This window comes from Schistocerca serialis, chromosome 2 (genome assembly GCF_023864345.2).
Source record: "Schistocerca serialis cubense isolate TAMUIC-IGC-003099 chromosome 2, iqSchSeri2.2, whole genome shotgun sequence".
NCBI lineage: Eukaryota > Metazoa > Arthropoda > Insecta > Orthoptera > Acrididae > Schistocerca > Schistocerca serialis.
The window spans coordinates 188,201,035-188,219,779 of NC_064639.1; the positions used below are offsets into that span (position 1 = coordinate 188,201,035).

Below are 18,745 nucleotides of genomic sequence, written 5' to 3' on the forward strand. Positions count from 1 at the left end.
CTGCATCACAGACAGGAGCGCCTGAGATGGTGTACTCAATGACGAACCTGGGTGCACGAATGGCAAAAAGTCATTTTTTCGGATGAATCCAGGTTCTATTTACAGCATCATGATCGTCGCATCAGTGTTTGGCGACATCGCGGTGAATGCACATTGGAAGCTTATATTCGTCACTGCCATACTGGCTTATCACCCAGCGTGATGGTATGGGGTGCGATTGGTTACACGTCTCAGTCACTTCTTGTTCGCATTGAAGGCTCTTTGAGCAGTGAACGTTAGATTTTAGATGTGTTACGACCCGTGGCTCTACCCTTCATTCGATCCCTGTGAAACCCTACATTTCAGCAGGATAATGCACGACCGCATGTTGCAGGTCCTGTACGGGCCTTTCTGGATCAAGAAAATGTTAGACTGCTGCCCTGCCTAGCACATTCACCAGATCTCTCACCAAATGAAAACGTCCGGTGAATGATGGCTGAGCAACTGGCTCGTCACAATACGCCAGTCACTACTCTTGATGAACTGTGGTATCGTGTTGAAGCTGCATGGGAGCAGTACCTGTACAAGCCGTCCAAGGTCTGTTTGACTCAATGCCCAGGCGTATCAACGACGTTATTACGGCCAGAGGTGGTTGTTCTGGGTACTGATTTCTCAGGATCTATGCACCCAAATTGCGTGAAAATGTAATCACATGTCAATTCTAGTATATTTTACAATGAATACACGTTTATCATCTGCATTTCGTCTTGGTGTAGCAATTGTAATGGCCAGTAGTGTATGATCTGGGTGATAATCTGAGCAGCCTCCTTAGATAGTTTGCAGATGACGCTGTAATTTACCGTCTAGTAAAATTAGCAGACGGTCAATTCCAATTACAAAATGATCTAGAGAGAATTTCTGTATGGTGCGAAAAGTTGTAATTGTCACTAACAAAGAAAAGCGCGAGATCATCCACATGGGTACTAAAAGAAATCCAATAAATTTTGGGTGTACGACAAATCGCATATATCTAAGGGCTGCCAATTCGACTAAATACCTAGGAATAACAATTACGAGCAACTTAAATTGGAAAGACCACATAGATAATATTGTGGGGAAGGCGAAACAAAGACTGCGGTTTGTTGGCAGAACATTTAGAAGATGGGACAAACCCACTAAATAGCAACCCAGATTAAACTTGTCCGTCCTCTGCTGGAATATTGCTGAGCGGCGTGGATTCCTTACCAGGTAGGATTGACGGAGAACATCCAAAATCTGCAAAGAAGGGCAGCTTGTTTCGTGTAATCGCTCAATAGGGATGTGAGTGTCACTGATATGATACACGAGTTGAGGTGGCAGTCACTGAAACAAAGGTGGTCTTCTTTGGGGCGAGATCTGTTTACGAAATTTCCGTCACCAACTTTCTCTTCAGAATGCGAAAATATTTTGTTGACAGCCACCTACGTAGAGAGAAACGATCATCATAATAAAATAAGAGAAATCTGAGCTCGAACGGGACGATTAGGTGTTCCTTTTTCCCACGCGCCATTCGAGAGTGGAATGGTATAGAAGTAGTATGAAAATGGTTCGATGAACCCTCTGCCAGGGACTTAAGTGTGAAATGCAGAGTAACTGTGTAGATGTATATGTAGATGTAGTGTTTACTGCTAGTATCTTTCCCCTACATAGAAATTAACAGCAGCACATTCTCATATTCATCATGAAAGACTCGATCGGAAATTTTTGGAGGGCCAACCTTCAGTAATTTGAAACTTTCAGCTTGAAGAATTTCCTACTGAAGATTGATCACAAATTACACAGTTCTGCTTTAGCCTTTGAAAAATTTTCAGTCCACCCAATTTTATATGGATAGCCATGTATTACTCAGAGCTGCGTATTGCATAGAGAGACTTCAAGAATATTTTCGCTGTAATAAAGATGCATCTGCTCATTATGTCCTTTATGACTCGCACTATGTTATGTTTCCTTTTTAATTTTTTACCTTTAATGTCGTAACATTCATGTAGCCATTGTGCTTCAAATAAAACGGAATGGTCAGGTCAGTGTGATTAAGTTTAGTGACTTCTATTTTTATTGATGAAGTTATCCTCAAACAATACTGAGGACATTCATCTACTTATGTTGATAAATAGTCGTATCTTGATGAATGCAGCTAAGGTTCTCACTACCGACAGGTTCCCTCTAAATGGCAGCACCATCTACGAGCAATCTAAAACAGCTACATTCCTATCCCTTCTATTATTGCTGCTTCCTTCGTTACGCTGAGTTCCGCTTAATATTCTTTTCGGAAGATATGCTAGGATCTAGAAAACATACATTCCGGATCCCAGATAAATACTTTTGTTACAAGGCAACTTATTATACTAGTAGGCCCTTGAAATTTAAGAATCACACTATCCAACTAATTATATATGTGTACTAGTTCACATACATAAAGAATGGCAATCCAACGAGCAGACCATTGAGCTATTGGGGCGGACATGGTAAAAAATTTGTAAGCGAATGATGGGCAAATAGTTTTCTAAGAAATCTCCTCAGATCACAAGGTGCATCACAGAACATCAAAGGCTGAATATCGTTGAAAGACCAATTAGTTTTTTTACCCTGACACACATTAGAAATCAGTCTTACTGTTTTATTACAGAAAATGAATGAGTGAACATGATCAACCATTATTGTCGATTGCTTCAAGGAATCATAAAGAATGGCATGCATTGATGCAAATTTGATATAGTTTCAAGACATTATTTGTTTTTCGCCAGAAACGAATCAATTCATGAAGCTCACATAGTCGGTAATACGGACTCCATCGGCCATGCACAGCATCTTTTGGAACTGCTAGTGTTGTGGTGAAGGATTTGATGAGGTAATGATTTCTGTATATTGGTATCATGTCTTTGGAGAACTGGCTGATTTTACAGTATACAGTAAATAAAACAATAATGGAGCCTTTACTTTGATGGTTTAATCAGAATTAACTTTTACGTATCGTAAGAACACTTCCATCAATTAATTTGGCTAACATCAACTAGAAAGAGTTGAAATCCTTTAATGTTTCCTGGTGCACTAATCTTGCATCACTAGAAAACACCACGCCAAATACGGCTAGGCGGCGCTGTAGGTTGAGGTCCTCCAGTAGGCTGAGGTTCGCCAGTTGGCTGAGGGCCTCCAGTTGGTTCAGGCCCACCAGTTGGTTGGGGCCCTCCAGTTGGCTGGGGCTCTCCAGTTGGTTCAGGACCTCCAGTTGGTGGGCCTGGTGGGCCAGTTGGTTCAGGACCTCCAGTAGGTTGACCAGTTGGATCAGGACCTCCAGTTGGTGGGCCTGGTGGACCAGTTGGTTGTGGCCCTTCAGTTGGTCCAGGAGGGCCAGGTGGAGTCTCTTGGCTGCGGCATGCTGATACCTGTAGTGGAATATAGACGGAAATTAAGTGGTATTCCTTCTGAAGGGATATTAAGATTAATGTAGTTTTGAAATGACGACAATGAATCGCAGAAATTATGACTTGTACTATTAGGACTGAATTATCAGATGCGTTTCTTTACCCTGACGTACATTAGAAACCAGTCTTACCGTTTTATTGCAGAAACTGAATTATTGTCTATTGCTTCAAGGAATCACAAAGAAATGTAGGCCTATGCATTCATGGAAATTTAATGTAGTTTCATGTCATGATTTGTTTTTCGCCAGAAAAGAAATAATAAATAACTACTGTTATGGTATACTTGATATCCCAGAACAAGTGATAAAAAAAGTTATATAAGAAATAGATAATGAATTATTTATATTTGTTGAAAGCATTAGCTTATGAAGGGACCTAAAAGTAATTTTGTTGTTTTCTCAGCAAAATAACAGTCGCCGAAGAAAAGAGGGTATAAATTGTGAATATATAAATTGTGGATGACAATAGTGAAGCCATGTGTTTCTGAAACACACAAAATTGTTGATCTCGAATATGAGCTTCAGTGTTAGGACATATTTCCTGAAGGTATTTGTGTGGTACGTAGCCCTGTACGAGAATGAAACACTGATGATAAGTACTTCAAACAGGAAGAGAATAGAAGCTTGGAAAAGTATTGCTTCAGAACCTTGATGAGGATTAGACGGATACTCTGAATAACTATTGAGGAGGTACTGAATACAATTGCAGAGACAAGAAATTTGTAGCACATCATTATTAAAAGAAGGGATCAGTTAGTAGGACACATCCTGAGGAGTCAGTTTGGTAATAGAAGGAAGTGTGAAGTGTTTTGGGGGGGATTATAGTGGGAGAGCAATGCATCACTTTATTAAGGTGGTTCAAATTGTTAGAGCTTCCAGTAGTTACACAGAGACGAAGAGGATTGTTCAGGTTAGACTAGCAGGAGGACCTGCATCAAACTAGTTTCCGACACTTCAAAGGAAGAGAAACGGTGATGAAATTTGAAATTTTTTTTCTTTTTTATTACTGAAATTATGTGCAAACAATAACTTGCAAGATATGTGTACAATAGTTCTAACATTAGTTGGCATGTTAAGTTTTTGGCCTTCACATGTAACTACACTTAAGACCTAGGTGTTTTTATTATTTTTACAGACTACCAGTTCTTAGAGAAAAATTCGTCTATGGAATATACCGAACAGTTCTGAAGAAATGGTGTTAAATTACCTTTAAAACTTGCTTTGCTGTATGTCAATTATTTTATGGCATTAGGGAGGTGATCAGAAATCTTTGTTGACAGATATTCAGCTCCTTTCTAAGTCATTGACCTCTTTAATAATTGTTAATATAAGTTTTTTCCTTCTATCTTGTAGGTATGGATTAAAAGGAGAAATTGTACCGTTGGAGTAAGACACCACTGGCATTCTTATGTTCTGGGTGTAAATGTGACATATAAAAGTAATAGTTGTCGTATCCATAGTGTCTGTGGTTATTGAGTTGATTGGTGACGCTGTTGATGAAGTCAAATCCTCAAGGTGGCCGTGGTGGCAAGCAGGAGTGACATGTGAAGCATAGCTGTGAAGCACTTGGAGAAAATTGGAGAAATTCTGAACTGTGGCGCCGACTATAAGGATGTAACTCGTAAAAATTGCACAAAACAACGGACGTTAATGTTCATGACAGTCTCAGTGCTGTTTCACGTCTAGGAGTTTGATCTGTAACGAAAGATATCGGCGTATGAAGAAAATCAAAAGGAACTGACGCTCGTGTCTCATTCTCGACACCACAATAGATTCTATTGACACCCCAAATGTCTGGACAGGGTTCCAGTTGAATTAGCATCAGATCATCTTTTACTTATTCTGAAGCGCCAAACAAATTGGTAAAGGTTTGCATATTCAAACACAGGGATGTGCAAACAGGTAGACTACGGCGCTGCGGTCGGCAAAGCCTATACAAGACAACAAGTGTCTGACGCAGTTGTCAGATTGGTTTCTGCTGCTACAACGGCAGGTTAGCAAGATCTAGGTGAGTTGGAAGTGGTGTTATAGCGTACCAGCAATGGGACACAGCATCAACGAGGTAGCGATAAAGTAGAGACTATCCAGTACGACCATTTCACCAGTGTACCGTAAATATCAGGAATCCGGCAAAACATCTAATCTCCGACATCGCTGCAGCCGGTAAAGATACTGCAAGAAAGGCAGCAACGACGACTGAAGAGAATAGTTCTAAGTGGTAGAAGTGCAGTCCTTCCGCAGATTGCTGCAACATTTCAATGCTGGGCCGTCAACTAATATCAGCGTACGAACCATTCAACGAAATATCATTGATATGGGCTTTCGGAGCCGAACGCTCACTCTTGTACCCTTGATGACTGCACGACACAAAGCTTTACGCCTCGCCTGAGCCCGTTAACACCGACATTGGACTGTTGATGGTCGGACGAGTCTCGTTTCATATTGTAACGAGCTTATGAACGTGTACTTGCATAGAGTCAACCTCATGAAACCATGGACACTGCGTATCAGCAGGGGACGGTTCAAACTGGTGGAGGCTCTATAATGGTGTTGGGCGTGTGCAACTGGACTGATATGGGACCCCTGATACGTCTGGTGACACTTATGTAAGCATCCTATCTGATCACTTGCATCCATTTATGTCCACTGTGCATTCCGAAAGAGATTTGGTCAAGTGCAGCAGAACAATACGACGATCCACATGCGTAGAATTGCTACAGAGTGACTCCAGGAACGCTCTTCTGAGTTTAAACACTTCCGCTGACCACCAAAGTCTAAGAACATAAACGTTATTGAGCATATCAGGATGCCATGCAAAGTGCGGATCAGAAGAGATACCTACCAGTTCGTATTCTAACGGATTTATGGACAGACCTGCTGCATTAATGGTGTCAGTTCCTTCCAGCACCACTTCAGACATTACTCGCTCCATGCCACGTCGTGTTGTCGTGTTGCGACACTTCTGCGTGATCGCGGCGACCCTATACGATGTTAAGCAGTTTCTTTGGCTTTTCAGAGTAAAATGAGATTGCAATTATCTTGTATGGAATTTATATCCGTCACAACTTAGCAATAACACAAGACCTATGATGCTGGGATATTTAACTGAAGTGAAAATCTTAAAAGGATGGGTATGTAGTAAAACAGTCTTTATGTCCTGCAATCAACTCTTTTCAACATATCTTGCTTTTAACTTCAGTTACCTTTAGTGTGCCGTTCATTCTCTATTATGATCAGTAAATCAAAGGGATAGTCTATTGGAGATAAGTAGATTCCACCTAGGAATAGATGTTGCTTACTGAAGATTAGGTTCATACATACTGTAGCATACTGACCATATATGACAATGTGAACTAGAACTAGAACAGTGTATTCCAGCAGCATTGTCAGCAGGCTAGCGTAGGACATTCTCACTGTGATAATTCGACAAGGCCGATGCACTGTAGCATGGACTCAACAGGACTGCACAAGCTCGTGCAGCATGTGGCAAGCCAGATTTCGACATTGGTAGTGATAGTGGTGTTTTAGGACACGTTACTGGTACTGGAGCATATGCACAATAAATATGCCACTGCCGACTGTAAGTACCAGACGGTTTGCAACGAAATTATTCTCAGGTTTGCATGACAGGATTGTGGCAGGTCGTCACATGGACCTGCAGCAGAAGTCACCAGTTTGAGGTCACAGCAGGGCAACAGATCTACACACTAAGTCCCTGCCGGATTTAGTGCCACAGCGCAGCAGACAATCCCTCAGCAGCTAGGCAGTCTCCTGCTCAGGATGCAGCGGGTCACCCCCCCCCCCCCCCCCCTCACCCCATGCATGCCAGCCAGGTTCCTCTATCGGAGGACGGGCGCCTCTAAGCGATGGGCATTTCCCACTGTGAAACAACCGAGGCACCGCACAGGGCCGTAGCAGATACTGACGAGGATACACGCCTGGAAACCGTGGGCCAGCTTATGCAACGAGGCCGCCCGCGCACTGTAGAGAATTTGCGGCAGCATTGTGGGGCATGCAGGCACGCAGCCTAGCACAAATCAGAGGCCACTGACCTGGTGTGCTACGCAGATGCTTCAATGAAGAATTTTTGACCTTCTCTGGAACCTCTTGTGCTCACTCTTCATCTCCATCACCCCTCCCTGCCATTGTGGCTCTATATACACTGACGGAAAGATTTCGTAGTATCAAGAAGGAGCTGTGCCACATAAACGAAAGTTGTTACTGCATCTGAAGGAAGATGCCTGTTCAAATTTCGCGCCAGTCGCATTAGAGTCGCGCTACTTGCGGCAGTATATGAATGTAAATCAGGTTGCTGGATCTTCCTTCTGTGACACTGTAGAAAGATTTGGAAGGACAGCCACTGTATAGGGCTGCTGGTGGTCACGAGAACGTACAGCAGCAAGAGCCACGTGGCTCTACCGAGACAGAAGACCATTGTGTTCGGTGTACTGCATCTGCAGCAGCAATTTGGGCAGCAGCTGGAAGCACAGTGACTCAACGAACTGTTGCAAATCGGGTACTTCAAGGACAGCTCCAAGCCAGACGCCCTGTAACGTGCGTTCCACTGATCCCAAGCCACCGCTATTTGCGATTTCCGTAGTGTCAAGAAAGAGCTCACTGTAGGGCATGGTGAAGGCCAGATGTGTTTTCTGATGAAAGCTGCTTGTGTCTCGGTACAGTGATGGGTGAGACCTGGTTAGAAGGATGCCAGATGAAGGCCTGCAACCAACCTGTCTGCATGCTAGACACACTTGACCTACGCCTGGAGTTATGGTCTGAGGTGTATTCGATTTCGTATGACAAATGGACCACCCCGGCGGTTATTCCACCCACCCTGACTGCAAAATTGTACGGCAGTCTGATAATTCGACCTGTCGTGATGGCGTTCATAAACGGCAATCCAGGTCGTGTTTTCAACAGGATAACGCTCACCCACGTACCGCTGTTGTAACTCAATATGCTCTGCAGTGAGTCGTGATATTGCAGATCATCCACAAACAATATTAAGTGCTCTTGTATTCACCGACCAAGTGCAACAAGCGTGGAACCCATTACCGCAAACTAACAGCCGGTACCTGTACAACAGATCGCATTCACATTTGAATGCTTTCATTCAACATTCTGGAGGCTACACCGGTTATTAATGTACCAGTATTTCAAATTTGCAGTGGCTTATCTCGCACTTACGTTAACCTGTGATCTTGCAATTTTAATGATTTAAATATGTTACCTCGGCAAATCTATTCCCGTAATTTCATTACTCGACATTAATGATTTTTTGGTGTTGCGGTTTTCGCCGTCAGTATATAAGATTTGATTTCCCTTTCTGTCTACCATCAGAATGGAATAAATAAGCAAGCCATCTAGTCCCGGTAACGAGCTTCTAATACACTAAATAATAGTGTTGTTCTGTTACTCTATAGAAATAATTTAGGGTTTTGATTCATGATGAATTCAATTCTTATCTTCGTGATTAATCGCTATGTTTGTTTACTTCTCATATTTAGCTGTGTGTCATGAGAGTTGTACTACTCGGATTTTTACCACAACATGAGTGAAGAACAAGGATTGACACAGATGATAACAAATATCCTGTAATCATTCATAAAAATGAAGATATGCAGATGCAAGATCATTAGAAGCATTAGAAATGGAGTACCAGCACGACACGAGGAAGAAAATCTGATGGCATTTTTCTACATTCACCGTCCATCCAGAAAATTCCGAGACAGATTTTATTGCTGGTGTATAAGCGAATCAGTCCAGTAACTACAGTGGCAACCTGAACAACTAAAAAACACAGACATACTTCAACGAGTCAGTTTAAGCAGGTAAGTAGGCTGTGTCAAGTACATAGTCGACGTGCGACCATACGGTGTAATCACGGTTGTGTCAGAAATCGCAATGGAGCAACATCTCTAAGTGTTTAAGGCATTCTTCAGAATGTCTTGAAGAGAAGGAAACTGTGTAACAGGTTTGTCCCATTTGTCTTGACTCCTGAACGAAGGCAACGATGCCTGGGCACATGGCGTGACTACCTTGAAATGAAACACGTGGACAATTCTTTCCTCGAACAAATCATCACGGGTGATGAGATTTGGTGTTATGAAATCGAAGTCACTGCAGAATGACTAAGTGCAGAAATTCACGTGAAGTGTTAACGCTTTGACGACGTAACCGACTTTCAAACCAATAGGACACACCAGTTGAACAACATGTCAAAGACAGATTTCACTGACAGTTACTCGTGGGTGTGTGAATGTTCTGTGTCTTCTAATCAAGTGGGGGAGGGGTACGTAGGATACCTTAAGCATTAAAACCACCATATTAATTTTTCTGTACATTGTACTAATATATTCTCGAAACTTTTTGGACTGTTGTCTTACGATTTTTGAACTCTGCCAGTAATAACGCGTGGATGCTCAGACGCGGATTTCAGCTGTTACTCTCGCAAATATTGATCCAGTAAGAAGGAGGATGCAGATTATTTACTGATATTATGCGTGTATAGTTCATTAACGATTCACACGAAGTTGATGAATTTGATACAATCTCACAACTCTTTTTATTTGTACGTGTGGAACTAATATGAAGTCGCCTACAGAACCGACGAAGTTGTAAACACTTTCCGACCCTTAGATTCGAGATTAGCATGTTACAGGCAGAAAATTGTGGTACATTTGGAGCATTCAGTGTTTTAAGTGGGTGTAAAAGTAAGTACCAATAAAGATACGTAGAGCACAAATTTCTATAAAGCCTCAGCCCACACTACTCACCACAAGACAGAGGAGAAGAGCTGCCACTGTCGCCCTCATGGTGATGGAAGTGCTGAGGTGAGCGCGGGCTGCAGAGCTTTTATAAGGCTCGCAACTGCGTGATGTGGAGTACTCGTAATTCCGTGACTCTTTAACAAAGGGACCGAGCAGGGACTGCAGTCCAAATGCGACAGTGGAGGATCCGGTTGTATCACAAGGTCACAGAGCACAGCTGCGACCAACTGCATATCTTATTGTCGCTCAGTTTTTCATCTACACCCGCTTGTTCCATGATGTCTGCCTCAAAGAAAAAATTAACCAATAAGTTATGTCGGGAGTACTCGTACATGAAACTTTTTGTGTCTTGACTCAACAAGAGAGTAGTCGTCTTAAGCCGCACACTCCTTCATCTACCTGCTGATTCTCAAAGTTCAAACTAAGTCCAGTGTGTTACTTTGGAGATTATCCGTCACATCGAAAAAGAAAGTGGTCATGCGTTACTGAGGGTGGCGTACAACGTTACCTTACATACGTAATTTCATGAAGCACGTGTATGGCCATGTACCGTGGTATAAACGATTTAAATGACAAATATACCTGTAGCTGCCTTGTAGAATCTTATATTTGAAGTAAATCATCAATGATATTTGTAAGGTTGGCATCCTGAAGCTCTTAAAGCAAGCACATTTCCGTAGTTGTTCAGGACTGGGTCCTCATTTAGGAGAGTGTGGCCAGCCACATATACACTCCTGGAAATGGAAAAAAAACCCACCATACTTGCTCCGGACACTGCGAGAGGGCTGTACAAGCAATGATCACACGCACGGCACAGCGGACACACCAGGAACCGCGGTGTTGGCCGTCGAATGGCGCTAGCTGCGCAGCATTTGTGCACCGCCGCAGTCAGTGTCAGCCAGTTTGCCGTGGCATACGGAGCTCCATCGCAGTCTTTAACACTGGTAGCATGCCGCGACAGCGTGGACGTGAACCGTATGTGCAGTTGACGGACTTTGAGCGAGGGCGTATAGTGGGCATGCGGGAGGCCGGGTGGACGTACCGCCGAATTGCTCAACACGTGGGGCGTGAGGTCTCCACAGTACATCGATGTTGTCGCCAGTGGTCGGCGGAAGGTGCCCGTGCCCGTCGACCTGGGACCGGACCGCAGCGACGCACGGATGCACCCCAAGACCGTAGGATCCTACGCAGTGCCGTAGGGGACCGCACCGCCACTTCCCAGCAAATTAGGGACACTGTTGCTCCTGGGGTATCGGCGAGGACCATTCGCAACCGTCTCCATGAAGCTGGGCTACGGTCCCGCACACCGTTAGGCCGTCTTCCGCTCACGCCCCAACATCGTGCAGCCCGCCTCCAGTGGTGTCGCGACAGGCGTGAATGGAGGGACGAATGGAGACGTATCGTCTTCAGCGATGAGAGTCGCTTCTGCCTTGGTGCCAATGATGGTCGTATGCGTGTTTGGCGCCGTGCAGGTGAGCGCCACAATCAGGACTGCATACGACCGAGGCACACAGGGCCAACACCCGGCATCATGGTGTGGGGAGCGATCTCCTACACTGGCCGTACACCACTGGTGATCGTCGAGGGGACACTGAATAGTGCACGGTACATCCAAACCGTCATCGAACCCATCGTTCTACCATTCCTAGACCGGCAAGGGAACTTGCTGTTCCAACAGGACAATGCACGTCCGCATGTATCCCGTGCCACCCAACGTGCTCTAGAAGGTGTAAGTCAACTACCCTGGCCAGCAAGATCTCCGGATCTGTCCCTCATTGAGCATGTTTGGGACTGGATGAAGCGTCGTCTCACGCGGTCTGCACGTCCAGCACGAACGCTGGTCCAACTGAGGCGCCAGGTGGAAATGGCATGGCAAGCCGTTCCACAGGACTACATCCAGCATCTCTACGATCGTCTCCATGGGAGAATAGCAGCCTGCATTGCTGCGAAAGGTGGATATACACTGTACTAGTGCCGACATTGTGCATGCTCTGTTGCCTGTGTCTATGTGCCTGTGGTTCTGTCAGTGTGATCATGTGATGTATCTGACCCCAGGAATGTGTCAATAAAGTTTCCCCTTCCTGGGACAATGAATTCACGGTGTTCTTATTTCAGTTTCCGGGAGTGTAGTTACACCCCCAAAATATACGTTTTCCATATCAGGCTCATTTTGCTGCCACCTACTGCCATGTACTCCATATCAGCAACCTCAGTAGTCATTAGACATCGTGAGAGAGCAGAATGGAGCACTCCGCGGAATTCACGGACTCCGAAAGTGCCGAACGGTCTACCAGACGGGAGACCCTAGTCCCACGACTTTCTATCGCAACAAGACTGATAGAAAATTAAGAAACGCTCACAGAATGTGTTGATCTGAAAAAAGCGTTCGACACTATAAAATGGTACAGGATGTTCGAAATTCTGAGAAAAATGCGGGTGATGTACACTATTTGATCGTAAGTATCCGGACACCCTCAAAATATACGATTTTCATATTATGTGCATTGTGGTTCCACCTATTGCCGGCTACTCCATATCAGCGACCTCAGTAGTCATTAGACGTGACACTGCTGAATGGGCCTCTCTGTGGAACTCACGAACTTCGAACATAGTCAGGTGAGTTGGTGTCACTTGTGTCATACGACTGTGGGCGAGATTTACAAACTCCTAAACATCCCCATATCCACTGTCTCCGATGTGATAGTGAAGTGGAAACGTGAACGGATACGTACAGCACAAAAGCGTACAGGCCGACCTCATCTGTTGACCAACACTGACCAGCGACAGTTGAAGAGGGTCGTATTGTGTAATAGGCAGACATCTATTCAGACTATCACAGAGGAATTCCAAACTCCATCAGGATCCACTGCAAGTACTGTGACAGTTAGGTGGGAGGTGAGAAAGCTTGATTTTCAATGCCGGGCGCCTGCTCATAAGCCACACATCACGCCGGTAAATGCCATACGACGCCTCGCTTAGTGTAAAGAGCGTAAACATTGGATGATTGAAGAGTCGAACAACGTTGTGTGCAGTGACGAATCATGGTACACAATGTGGCGATCCGATGGCAGGCTGTGGGTATGGCGAATGAAGAACGTCGTCTGCCAGTGTGTGTAGTGCCAACAGTAAAATTCGGAGGCGGTGTTGTTATGGTGTGGTCGTGCTTTTCGTGGAGGAGGCTTGCACCACTTGTTGTTTTGCGTGGCACTATCACAAAGCAGGCCTACATTGATGTTTTAAACGCCTTCTTGCTTCCCACTGTTGAAGATCAATTCGGGAATGTCGACTGCATCTTTTAACCCCATCGAGAACCTGTCCATAATGCACAGCCTGTGGCGGAGGGCTTACACGACAATAACATTCCTGTAATGGACCAGCCTGCACAAAGTCCTGAAATGAATGCTAAGAACTTTTTTGCGATGTTTTGGAACGCCGAGTTCGTGCCAGGACTCACCTACCGACATATATACCTCTCCTCAGTGCAGCACTCCGTGAGGAATGGGTTGCCATTCCCCAAGAATCCTTCCTGCACCTGATTGAAAGCATGCCTGCGAAAATGAAAGCTGTCATCAAGACCAAGGGTGGACCAACACCAAATTGAATTCCAGCATTACCGATGGAGGGCACCACGAACTTGTTAGTATTTTCAGCCAGGTGTCCGGACACTTTTCACCACATAGTGTATACCCTCCGTGGTTACGATAAAGGTGAATGCTGATATGGTTCCTGTGATAAGGACAAGCCGCAATTTCTGTTCCAAGTTTATCCATTTCAAGCTAGGTCTGTCACTAACACATTCGTTGTGACGTTAGTTCGGAATCATTCTTTCCATCCTCACCCTCAGAATAGAGATTCCTCTGCATATTTTTGTGCTGAACTGTCTTTAAAATATCGTGACATCTCGATATATAATTATTAAACTGTATTCCAAAACTATGACTCCTGGAAATTCCTTTCCTGGTGCAAGGTAAATGGGGCAGTTAAGCTCTCTTCGCACATTAGAGCATGATAAATGTTCTTCTTTCCCTTTCGTTTCGGTCTTTTGGCACCACAGGTAACCCCGTTATGAACTGCGTTTTCTACTCCTGCCCATAGAACCCTTTGATCCTTCTCTTTCGCCCTTCTTTCCGGATCGTCAGTATCATTTTGTCCCCTCCACAGGTGCCTCCCTTCCGTTTTCCTGGCCTTATGTGTCATTGATCTACGCCTCAAATGATACCTTTGTTCCAAAATTATGCGTACCACTGGCAGGCGAAGGCTCACTATGTGCAATGGTTTACACAGCGAGTTTACTCAAACAAAGAAAAATTCTTCTCTGTTACAAACATAAACAAGCACTAAAACGTAACGTGATCACTAGAATACAAAATACTTTCCTCTCTCTTACAAACATATGAAAACCTCTCGCCCCTCCCCTTTCCTCGTTTGTTATGTTTAGGTAGAGTTACTGGAATATGCGTAGTTAGGGGGGCATGTCTAAAGTTAGCGTAGATGTCATCCTTTCTTTAGGGGTCAAAGTGGCTGTGGCAAATAGATACTTCATCCTCGTAACTTCCTTTGTAATCAAGGAAAAAGGGAGGACGAGCTACCACCTGTAACAAGAAAACTGAGAGAAAAGAAAGTGTAGCGCTTTTGACTATTAATCAAAACGTCCTGGGTCCCAGGTGCGAACATCGAAACTGCTTAAATTTTAAATAAAAATCATCATCAATGGCAACCGCAGACTTCTGGCATAAGAAGTCACCCTGGTTGTCTCAACGTCATTGTCAAAGTGGGTGGACGAGTGGACAGAGATCCAGAACAATCTCTCGCCCCATGGGGTAGGAAACTAAGCTAAAAAGGCGGACGAATAGTCAATTATCATCGGCATGAGCATGTAGAAGGCAGTGTAAACCACTACATTAAAGACACATAATGTGTATCCACAGCATATGATACCTGTAACTGAACAAGTGTCCTGATAATCTCTCTGTAGGCAAAAGATTTCACAACAGTCCCCGATTTCGATCTCCGGGAGAAGACTGCCAAAGGGAGGTAACCATGAGAAAAAGACTGAATGACTAATCAGAGGTTAACGTTCTAAGAACCGGGTTGTCGAATTTAAGGAGTCTCAACGTGGCAGGGAAGCTAGACAATCTGAAAAGGGAAATGCTAAGATTAGATTAGATTAGATTTACTTCCATTCCAATTGATCCATAGTAAGGAGGTCCTACAGGTTGCAGAACATGTCAGACAATTAACGATACATGACAGATATTTACAACTAAAACAAATAAGCTAATGTACCATTCCACAGGTCCCAAGTGAAATGATCATCATTTTTTTATGAACACTATATGAAAGAGTCATTTTACAGATGCTAATGCACTGAATTTAAAATAAAAAAGGTTTTTTTATTTATTTATAGGGTAATGAACGTGTAATACAACTACTATAGTACAATGAACACATTACTGCACAGAAATGGTGCAGAAGTTAGATTGTACTTACACACACACACACACACACACACACACACACACACACACACACACATATTTTGACAATGAACACATAACTGCACTGAAATTGTGCAGACGTTATATTAGTTGGTTTTACTGAGAAATTAATCAATGGAGTAGAAGGTGTTGGCCACCAATAAATCGTTTAGTCTTCTCTTAAACTGAATGTCATTGGTTGTTAAGCTATTTATGGCTGCTGGCAAGTTATTGAAAATGTGTGTTCCTGAATAATGCACACCTTTTTGTACAAGACTAAATGACTTTAAATCCTTGTGAAGATTATTCTTATTTCTAGTATATATTCCATGAATTGAGCTGTTGCTTTGAAAAAGTGATATATTTTTTAATGACAAATTTCATTAAGGAATAAGTATATGGGGAAGGAGTAGTTAGTATCCCTAGTTCCCTAAACAGGCTTCTGCAGAATGTTCTTGAGTTAACACCACGTATAACTCTTACTGCACATCTCTGTGCCCGGAAAACTTTAGCCCGGCTTGATGAATAATCCCGAAAAAATAATCCCATGTGACATTATGGAATGAAAGTAAGCATAGTATGCCAGCTTTTTCATTTTTATATCCCCTATGTCTGACACAATTCGCATCGCAAATAGAGATTCGTTAAGATGCTTCACCAGTTCTGTGGTGTGCTCCTCCCAGTTTAATTTATTATCAAGCTGTAATCCCAAGAATTTAACACTGTCCACTTTTTCTATCTGCTTGTCATCGTATGTTAGGCATATACTCGTGGGACGCTAATTACAAGTTCTGAACTGCATGTAGTAGTTTTTTTTTCAAAGTTTAGTGACAAAGATTTGGCTAGGAACCAGTGATTAATGTCCACAAATATTTTATTAGCTGATCTTTCTAAGACTATACTTGTTTTGCTCTTTATTGCAATTTTTGTATCATCAGCAAAGCAAACGAACTTGGCATCTGGTAATGTTACTGATGAAAGGTCATTGATATACACAAGAAAAAGTAAGGGCCCCAAAATCGAACCATGCGGGACCCCACATGTAATTAGTTCCCAATTGGTTGATGCCTGATAGCTTGATACATGTCTCTTTCCTAATAACACCCTTCGTTTCCTGCCAGAGATATAAGATTTGAACCATTTTGCAGCATTTCCTGTTACACTATAATATTCTAATTTATTTAAAAGGGTATTGTGATTTACACAGTCAAATGCCTTTGACAGATCACAAAATATACCAGTTGCTTGAAATTTTTTGTCTACTGGATTAAGCACATTTTCACTGTACGTGTGGATAGCCTTATCAATATCAGAACCCTTTAGAAATCCAAACTGTGACTTTGACAGTATGCTATTTGAGATAAGATAGTTATAAAGCCGATTGTACATAACTTTTTCTAAAATTTTTGAGAATCCTGGCAACAGTGAAATTGGACGGAAATTTGATGCTGTTTCTTTATCTCCCTTCTTAAACAGTGGCTTGACTTCAGCATATTTCATCCATTCAGGAAATATTCCACTGATAAACGACTGGTTACACGGATTGATTAATATGTTACTTATCACAGAATCACATTCTTTAATTAACTTTGATGATATTTCATCATATCCACTATATGCTTTTGATTTTAAAGATTTTATGATGGACATTATTTCTGCTGGGGTAGTGAGGGTCAAATTCATATCATGGAAGTTACTTGAAATGTCTGGTCTGAGGATTCCATAGCAGCTTCTACTGAACCTGACAACCCCAACATTTCAGTAACAGTTATAAAGTGTTCGTTAAAAAGTTCTGCAACACTATACACATCTGTCACCAATGTATCATTTACTCTTAATGCTATTTGTTCCTCTTCATGTCTGTTTCTACTAGTCTCCTACTTCACTATATCCCATATTGTCTTTATTTTGTTATTTGATATGACTATCTTCTCCTTGTAGTATATTTGCTTTGATGTCCATTTTACAGTCTTTAATATTTTGCAGTATTTCTTGTAATGTGCTATAGCATCATCATCATAACTGTTCGGGACTGACAGATACAGTTTTCTTTTTGTTTTACAACATACCCCTATTCCTTGAGCAATCCATGGCTTCTTTGTAGACTTTGCTCTAACCTTGGTAAGTTTTGGGGGAAAACAGTGTTGGAATAAGGTAAGCACTTTATTAGCAAAAGTGTTATATTTTTCATTCATGCCATGAGCACTGTAAACATCAGTCCAATGAATGTCTCTGAGTAGTGTCCAAAAATAATAAATTTTCGGCTTATTGATTACCCTCTTGAGCTCAGATTTAACAGGTTTTATATCCTGTTCAGTATTAACATTTAACAGAACGAACTGCATGTCATGGTCTGAGAGGCCATTGACTATTGGTTTTGTAATATAATTTTGTTCATTGGACTTTTCTATAAAGATATTATCAATGGCTGCTTGTGAACAATTGGCTACCCTAGTGGGGAACTTTACAGTAGGAATTAAGTTGAATGATAGTGTTACTAACTCAGATTAGTTCCTATTGGGAGAGACTTTAAGGAAATCTACATTGAAATCACCAGCAACCACTATTTCTTTGTTTATGGTTGTTAAATGGGCCAGTACAGCTTCAAGGTGGTTTACGAATAGATTAAAGTTACCTGTAGGTGCTCGATATACACTTAATATTATGAAGAATTTTTTTGTGAAATTCTACTTCTGTTGCACATGCTTCCATATGCTGTTCTAGGCAAAATTTATGAATGTCTATGTTGTTAAATTTGTGACAGTTCCTGATGAATGTGGCAACTCCTCCTTTCTCCATTTCTGATCTACAAAAGTGAGATGCCAAGCTAAACCCTGTAACACTTAAAAGTTCTATACCAGTGGTCGCATGATGTTCAGAGAGGCAGATTATGTCAGTTGGGTTTGAAGACTCTAATTCATCTACGCAGATAATTCATTAATTATATTTCTCAGGCCTCAAACACTTTGATGCAATAAAGATGGCTGACATTCTAAGGCTCATTCTAGATACAGTGGTGTTTAGTGAAGTGAATTGGAGAGCAGGCTAGGATTTCTGGT

General features: G+C 42.6%; 2 protein-coding genes across 51 annotated transcripts in view; one reads left to right on the forward strand and one right to left on the reverse strand.

The window, feature by feature from the left end:
• Nucleotides 1–18,745, reverse strand: part of LOC126456897 (proline-rich protein 2-like) — a 739,962-nt gene that overhangs the window by 473,947 nt on the left and 247,270 nt on the right. For 6 of the 31 annotated variants that reach the window (XR_007585406.1, XR_007585404.1, XR_007585405.1 and 3 more), the window contains one exon: nucleotides 3,308–3,401. The exons of 14 other annotated variants lie outside the window; for them this stretch is intronic. Coding sequence is in view for 12 of the 17 variants with exons in the window: in XM_050092743.1 (XP_049948700.1) it covers nucleotides 3,308–3,401 (94 nt within the window). In the remaining 5 variants the exon portion in view is untranslated. Of the gene's footprint in view, nucleotides 1–3,238; nucleotides 3,402–10,215; nucleotides 10,338–18,745 lie in introns of those variants that run through there. 11 more of the 31 variants (XM_050092738.1, XM_050092744.1, XM_050092745.1 and 8 more) reach the window with 5 other exon arrangements.
• LOC126456902 (proline-rich protein 2-like) overlaps nucleotides 1–18,745 on the forward strand; it is a 494,957-nt gene that overhangs the window by 121,388 nt on the left and 354,824 nt on the right. The gene's annotated exons all lie outside the window — the stretch shown is intronic.